The 7,954-nt window shown below is 43.0% G+C and overlaps 1 protein-coding gene across 1 annotated transcript; it reads left to right on the forward strand.

The window, feature by feature from the left end:
- The first annotated feature begins 1,074 nt into the window (after positions 1-1,074).
- LOC148666353 (antigen WC1.1-like) lies at positions 1,075-7,321 on the forward strand. The gene is made up of 8 exons (XM_088632912.1): positions 1,075-1,288; positions 1,729-1,812; positions 2,662-2,805; positions 3,127-3,225; positions 3,507-3,578; positions 4,184-4,270; positions 5,023-5,109; positions 7,188-7,321. Exons 1-8 carry the CDS (start codon positions 1,075-1,077, stop codon positions 7,313-7,315), a joined length of 915 nt encoding a protein of 304 aa, XP_088489038.1. The 3' UTR covers positions 7,316-7,321.
- Positions 7,322-7,954: the final 633 nt, after the last annotated feature.

Consider the following 7,954-nt stretch of genomic DNA (forward strand, 5'->3'; position numbering starts at 1 on the left):
GAGCTGATGTTTATGTTGTTACAGCAAATTGTCTGCCTCTAGAGTACTTCACTGACCCCTGACCCCTGACCTTTGCCTCTCTGCTCCTAGATCAGCTATCCCTCAGGCTGGTTGGGGCAGGAAGCGACTGTGCTGGGAGGCTGGAGGTTTATCACAGTGGCTCCTGGGGGACAGTCTGCGATGACTCCTGGGACCTGGCAGACTCTCAGGTGGTGTGCAGGCAGCTCCAGTGTGGGACGGCCCTCAGTGCCACAGTGCCGGCCTCCTTCAGCCAGGGAACTGGACCCATCTGGCTGGACGAGGTGGGCTGTCTGGGGAACGAGTCATCACTTGGGGAGTGTCCTTCAGCGTGGTGGGGACAGCATGACTGTGGACACAAGGAGGATGTGAGAATCCTGTGCTCAGGTTGGGGAGCTAATACCAATTACTCCCACATTGTGAATATGGCTTGCATGTAGAGTGCCTAGATGTGTTTTATTGAGTTTCAGCCCTCCAGTGAAGTTTAGTATCTAATCTGTAAACTGTAAGCTCCCAATATCAATGTTGCCTGTTGCCTAATAGGCTGTATTTGTCTTGGCCATTGTCTTTCATGACTTTCTGACTCAATATTTTCATCTTGATTTGATCGAAGAGTCTCTTCTGGCCAGATCCTGTGGGATCACTTGGTGTTGATTGTCAACCAGAGCTGCATGTTCTTCTTTCATATTGCTAGTTCAGTCACCCTGAGTGCTGCTGATGAACAATCAAGCTGATCTGAATGGTGTTGATGATCTGAATCAGATCTAAATCCTCTAATGGGATTTAAATTCTCAGAGGTCCGGTGGAACATTTAATCAATTTTCAACTTTTTCAGTTGGTAGTGATCAGTCTCATTTCAACTTGTGCTGATAACATCTCAATGTTATCCACCTGTTTCTTACCAGTTCATACGCCTAGCTCTCTTATCAAGGTTTGTTTCCTTTGGCTTTTCATGTTCTCTTGGCAGATCACACTATACTGAGGCTGTCTGCAGGCTGTTCAGGACAAGCAGAGGTTTACTACAATGGCACCTGGGGCAGTGTGTGTCAGAATGGCATGACTGACTCCACAGCTGCAGTGATCTGTAAACAGCTGGGCTGTGGAAACAAGGGCACCATCAGAGAGACAAACTCCAGGCTGAGCCCAGACCCCAAATGGCTGGACTTTGTCTCCTGTCGCAAACACGACTCCACCCTGTGGCAGTGTCCCTCCCCCGCCTGGGGTCAGAATGATTGTGAAGACCGGGAAGTGGCTGAGATCACCTGCTCAGGTACAGAGTGAAGAGTGATGCTATCTTCCTCTTGAGCAGCTCTACAGTGATTGTCTCGTCATGAGCTTTCAACAGAATTCTTAGCAATGTATATCCAAACAAGTATAAAAATAAAGGAAATACTATTGTTGTTCTTCACTTTTTTCTGTGAGTTTGATTTTGTATATGATCATTAATCTTTGAAGGTCCTAGAAAAGAAGCTGACAGAAGCACTCCAGCCCCTCAGGAAGAGCAGCCTCACCTGTACTGCCCAGGTGAGTTCAGTGTGTAAAACAATCAGAGACAGTGCAGCCCTGATCTGAGGAACAGTAACCATACAGCTCTCTTCTAGAGCCACTCAATACCTCACTGATCTCTACTACAGTCACTCAGTAACTTCTCTGCTCTCTTCTAGAGTCACAGAGCTGAGGATGCTCAGTAACCTCACTGTTCTCTTTCAGTCCCACTGGCTCTGCGCCTGGCTGGAGGCACTAACTGCTCTGGGCGGGTGGAGCTGCAGTACGAGGGCTCCTGGGGGACAGTCTGTGACGACTCCTGGGACCTGCAGGATGCCCAGGTGGTCTGCAGACAGCTGGGCTGTGGGGACGCAGTGAGTGCAGCAATAGAGGCCTCATTTGGACCAGGGAGTGGCACCATCTGGCTGGACGAGGTGAACTGCACAGGCAGTGAACTTCACCTGTGGGACTGCTGTCACTCTGGACTGAATCAGAGTGACTGTCGACACAAGGAGGATGCAGGGGTTACCTGTACAGGTGAGGGGAGTCTTAGCACTGTAGATGAACAAGGTAGCAGATTGATGGAGAAGATACACTGAAGTTACACATATTCTATAACTGTTTAATATCTAATTGAACCAACTAGGATCATCAGTCATAAAACTAGGATGTTGTGTAGCTCTGTGTGTGTGAACAACACTACTCTTCAATTCAGAACCTGACTTCTTTCATCTCTGCAATCTTACGTTTTACCTCAAGAAATAAATATATTTTTTATCAGCTCCACTGTGGATTCAACTTGCTGTAAAAGCAAAGGAAAAATAATGACAAATCTCCTATCTCTTTCACAGGTTTTTCAGAGAGAAGAGCCACTCCAACAACAGCTACAGGTGAACAGAAATCCTCCTGGTCATTGATATCTCCTGTCTTTCTGTCTCACCAAATTCCCAGTGTAGCTGTAGTGTCTCCTCTCCTCTCTCAGTGATTTTCTGACAGTGTTGATGTAGCATCCTTTACAATTCTATGTTGATATTGGATTAACCCCGAGGTCCTAACACCTCCTGATGGGAAACTCAGGGAATTTAATGTGTTAAAGCCTGTATGAGCCCACTAGCACAACTCCTCATCCCTGTTCATCCCCTGTCTCTTCTCCCTCAGGCAGCACCAGGACAACACCCCAGACACAGCCGCTGGGAGGTCTGTCCGTCTCACCCCTGGCCCTCCTGCTGATGGGGGCTCTTCTCTTCGTGGTGCTGGCCCTGTTAGTGGGGCAGCTGATCCAGAACAGGAAGCTAAGGAAAGGTAGAGAGGGGAACTTACCATCCACATACTGACCTCTAGTGGCCATTACTGTCACACAGAACTGATCTAAATTGGACTTCAGGAAAACAATCTTCTCTAAATGATCAATTACATTCTGTCTAATTTAATGTGGATTTTGGATGTGAACAATTTAGTAGGGTAGAGAAAATTTAGGAAAGAGTGTAAGTAATTACAAAATCTGAAGAAATTTGCAGATGTGTAGAATTATAACATTGATATGCACAAATATTCAAAAATATTTAGCAGTGAATTGATTTGCTTGTACCCCTTGTAACCCTGAGTGTCTGTTTCCCTACACAGCCCTATCTGAAGGAGCACTTGCCCCCTATCATGATGCCGTCTACGAGGAAATAGAGTACAAACTGGCCAGAGAGGGAACCTACAGCGCCCCCAGGAGAGGTGAGTGGAGAGAGTTTTCAGGTGTGATTGATCTCCACCCTCTGAGGACAATCTGAGGATGTACACTTGTAGAAAATGTTACTCAGCTGGTTTCAGACAGTAATTTTCTTTCTCAAGAGGAACGTCAAAGTGAGTAAAGAAAATCAGCACAGCGCTGTCCCTGATCTGATTTATAAACACAAACTCTGTGTTACTGTTCACACCCTGGCTTATCTCCCAGTAGAGGACAGTGAGACTGCTGTCTGACTGCAGGTATTAGTGATCTGTCCTCCTGTTCACAGGGGGATTCCTCTCTGACGAGCTGCCCTCTGGATACGATGATGTGGAGGACAGTGAGGGAGACCCAGTGCCAGGTGAGGGGAGGTGGAGTCACGGGACTCAGTGTGGTAGTGGGGGATCTTCAGTCCAGTACTCACTCTCACCTCAAACCAGGCTGACATTTAGAGAACTTGAGTAGATAATCCTGGGTCTTACAAATATGACCACATGTGTTTGTGATACCTTATAAACTCTGCTCATTGCTAGCCTGATCTCAACAGATCACAGAGGCTGAGCAAAACAAGACCTGGTCAATACTGGGATGGGAGACCTTTAAAGAAAAGTCAGGATGCTGACTAATTGGTGTTGATTGAGTAGGAGATGGTGCCTCAGGTCCAGAATTCAATACAAGTTTCCCAGTGTGATGACTGGGGAACAGTATGCTGTAGAAACTCTCTTTCAGATCAAATGTTAAATCACTGACCCTAGAGTCGTGCCTTAATTATACACCACAAAGCATTTAAAAATGCACTTCACAATAACCAAATAGAAAATGTGACTTACTTAATTTACTTTCTGTTTCATACAGACAGTACCCACAGACATCAAAGTGTTATGAAAGACTAAAGTTATTGTAGCTATGTGGTGAAGTAAGTCAGAGTCCTGAAGTGTAAACTGTCTGTCTCTCTGTGTGGTTCAGAAGAATCGATACCCTCTCTGAAAGAAGAGGCCCCAGAGTACTATGACGATGCTGTAACTGTACCTCAGAGCCCAGATGCCTTGTCAGGTGGGTTATTTCAGTCCAGTCACATGGAGAAACCCTGCACCAATCCGTCTGTATTATTGTGCTGTTTGGTTCCCCTTCCAATATCTCAAAGTGTGCACATCACTACTTTTTCTGTTCAAATACAGCCATCATTCACTGTTCAAATCTAGTTTTAAATTTATAACGGAAGTGAATAGGAGTGGGAAAAAAGGTTCCCTGATCTCCTGTATTTAAAGTCCGGTGTTTTAGTTCTAATATGATGTTACATCCCAGTGTGGTCCGTTTGGTTATTCTCCCTCCTCATTGGTTCATTAATTCATCCACCTTGCCGTATTACATCATTCGTGATCAGCTTCTTGACCGATCAGAATTCAACTGTATTTAACTTGGAGGTTTTCAGAACGTAGGGGACGTTTTGCTCAACTTCGGTTCTGCTCGGCTCAGCTTCAGCTTCTTGTTCCTCTGTTTTCATTTGTTTTGCTTTGTGTTTGTGTTTCCATATGGCTTCGGCTTTGTTAGTTTGTGTTCTTCTCCTCCTTGTACTTTAGTTTATTTGTATTATCCTTTATTTCACCATTACCTTGCCCAAACATGTTATATCAACCTCTGTGCTCTTTTGTACCCCGTTCCTTGTGTCTACACTCGTTTTCCCTTATCTGAATTCGTAGGTCACTTGTGTATTTGCGTGAACTTTTGTTTAAAGGGTTAGTTAAGTTTGTTGTTGTATTTAAAATCTGATGTGTGACAGTGAAACTGTGCTCTGTGTGGATCAGGAGAGCTGATGTCCTCTGTGAAAGAAGAGGCTCCTGAGCATTATGATGATGTCATCGCTGTGCCCCAGAGCCCAGACACAGTGTCAGGTGAGTTATTATAAATAAGACTCAGGAGTACCCTCTGTACCAGCCCACAGTAGCCTTTGTCATTAGAAATGAGTTTCAACCTAATTTCACCCCAGCAAATAAACACTAACTTGAAAAGAAGTGCTCTCTTACAGGCCAGCCTGTGTCAGAATGACAGAGACATTACTGACCTGCTCTTCTGTTCACAGAGAGACTCCTCTCTGATGAGACACACTCTGAATACAGTGATGTGGGGGACAGTGAGGAAGATCCCACTTTAGGTAAAGGGGGCTACAGCCAGGGGGCTCAGTGTGGGTGAAGTAGTTCAGGTATGGGAAAGCTGACCCCCAGTAATCAATCTCTGTGCCACTCTCATCCAAGACAAAGGGACATCAGGCATTTTGCAGTAGTAGTGTCCTGCAGGGATAAATAACAGCCAATACAGGCTAAGAGACTGTACTCGTACAAGGTTAGATCTCATAGATCAGAGTTTCATTGAAACCCACCTACTGTCACACCCAGCCAATCAGATGATTGAGATTCGGAGAGAGTGAGGTCTGGGCAGAGCAAAGCTTTATATTCCCCAACACCAGGAATTGTGTTCTCTGACTGTGGAGAGAATTCCTATGTTCTGAAAATACTGAAGTTTTAGAGAATTTGTGTGTCATGAACAGAAGTAAAATCTGCACTGAATCAGGAATTCATCCTAGATACAATTTTATTTGAAAAAATGCCTAATTAATGTTTTTGGACTACAATATTATAAAAAAACTATTCTATATACAATAACTAACACTAACAGCCATTTATATCAAAGCAGATCTCTCAGATATGTTCTATTACACTTGTAGTTTCTCATGCATGCTATGGTTATATCAATAAAATGTATATTGTTTATTTAGAATGCATGTGTGTCAGACTGTGATCATCAAGTACAGTAACAATTTGCTCTTACAATTTCAGATTGTTCCAGCAAATTAAAACCCCCATTCACTATACTGTTGTGACTATGGAAGTGTTTTTAAAAAATGTAGATACACCTGGCTAGAGTCAACATTTCCAATTCTCATGGGCTTCAATGCAAGGAGATGTTAGCTGACATGTAGGGGTGTAAGACTCAGTGATTAAAGCAAACATAATGTTTACCTTAGTGAAGTTCCTGGTACATGAAAACTCCTTGTCCAGATCAAGCAGAAAGACCTCAACAGAGTTTAGTATTTGAACCGCATTAAGAGAGCTTGCCATTCTGTTGTTTTTAGAAACTTTAATGTCTTGTTTAGAGACTCCCTTGGCAAAAAAACAGCCTCTCCTGGCATGTGAGAGTATTTTTAGAAGATAGGCTGCCATTCGTTTTATAGCATCCGGGTTCATGGAGAGGTGTATGTAGGTGTAGGTCATATTCTGTTTGGTTTAAAACAGCAGCTATGTCTCTCCTTTTGGCCTGTGTAGGTATTTTGTAAATGTTGAATACTTGGTGGCAGTTTGGGTTTTTCTGTGTGGTTAGGATGTAGGTCTCTAAAGCACTCTAAAGTAAATTTGTACATGTGTGCTGTATGTTTATGCCATGTGTTGTTTAGTGTGTATATTGTCATTGTTAGTAAACATTTGTTTAACGAATTGTGTCTGAACTATTCCTTTTTTTCCCCCATAGCTGTGCAAAAGATCAAATAACTCATCTTTCTCTAACACTACCAAAAGCTTGGGCATATTCTTGGCAAAATCTTTACAAGTTTGGGGTTATGATTATTTTAATTATTATTTTATCTAGTCACTTCTGATATTCACCATTTTCATAACTCCAATTTGTAACAATATTATTTTAATAGCTGACTCATTTGAAAAACCATGTTAGTCAAGGCCTGATTTAATTAAAACATTAATTTTATGACACTATCTATTTCCACACAGTTAATAAACAATTACTTCTTATAGATTTTAAAATCACACATATACAATTTCAAAAATACATACTGTACCCATGATTACAAATGTATGGGTCTAATTTTAATGACCTCCTAAACCAAAAATATCAGCTAACAGAGTTATCCCTGTCCCTCAGCTGTCCACTGCCCGTCTCTGAGCCTGTCTCTTTCTGTCAGGTGTCCCCCACACTGGACCTGGAGTAGACAGGGTCCTGCCCACATTGCCCTCTGAAGAAGGAGCTCCTGCCCCTGACAAGACTGACTATGATGATGTTGGGGATGAGTCTCAGGGAGAGGATGGGTGATGTGAGACTGACAGGGCTGTCTGGGAGAAGCTCCTCCTGCAGGTCTAGACACAGAAGAGCTTCACCAACAGAGTCACACAGCCTTAGAGCAGCTCTGAGCAAATGTTTATACATTAAAGTTTTGTTTTGCAATAAACTTTTTAGAACCATTTTTGGTATGTGCTTTCTAATGTTTCATATTAAGACTATCACAAATTAAGTAGCTCCTGGCCACTCACAATGATAATATCACCCCAGCAGAAAAGGAAACTTAAAGAGGTGTGACAAACTGACATTACAAAACTCATGATCATGAAAGAAAAGGCCTTTTTAAACTTGTTTCCTAAAATGCCATCAGAATGTTTTTGGAGTGTAGGAGGAAACTGGAGCACCTGGAGGAAACTCATGCAAACATGGGGACAACATACAAGCTCCACAAGGATAGCACAGCATATCAGAAAATAATCACAGAACTCCATCACTGCAAGGTAGCAGTGTTAACCACTGGGCCACCTGTAAAATAAGTATACTTCCAAAACAGGAAGAGGGTGTGTAAAACAATATTCTATATACTTTTACTCTGGACCTTTAAGAGTTAATTTAACCTTTTGTCTGCTGAAGATGTTAGGAAGCCTGCTTTTAGGGAAAAAGGGAATTTTC

The sequence above is a fragment of the Lepisosteus platostomus genome, chromosome 5 (genome assembly GCF_059453375.1).
Source record: "Lepisosteus platostomus isolate fLepPlt1 chromosome 5, fLepPlt1.hap1, whole genome shotgun sequence".
Classification (NCBI taxonomy): Eukaryota; Metazoa; Chordata; class Actinopteri; order Semionotiformes; family Lepisosteidae; genus Lepisosteus; species Lepisosteus platostomus.

What these genes read in the sequence shown, in the direction of transcription:
- LOC148666353 (XM_088632912.1), top strand. Translation starts at nt 1,075, where the DNA reads ATGACTGACTCCACAGCTGCAGTGATCTGTAAACAGCTGGGCTGTGGA. An exon ending in CTACAGCGCCCCCAGGAGAG is followed by an intron (nt 3,226 to 3,506) that starts GTGAGTGGAGAG and finishes TCCTGTTCACAG; the next exon opens with GGGGATTCCTCTCTGACGAG. An exon ending in TGAGGGAGACCCAGTGCCAG is followed by an intron (nt 3,579 to 4,183) that starts GTGAGGGGAGGT and finishes TGTGTGGTTCAG; the next exon opens with AAGAATCGATACCCTCTCTG.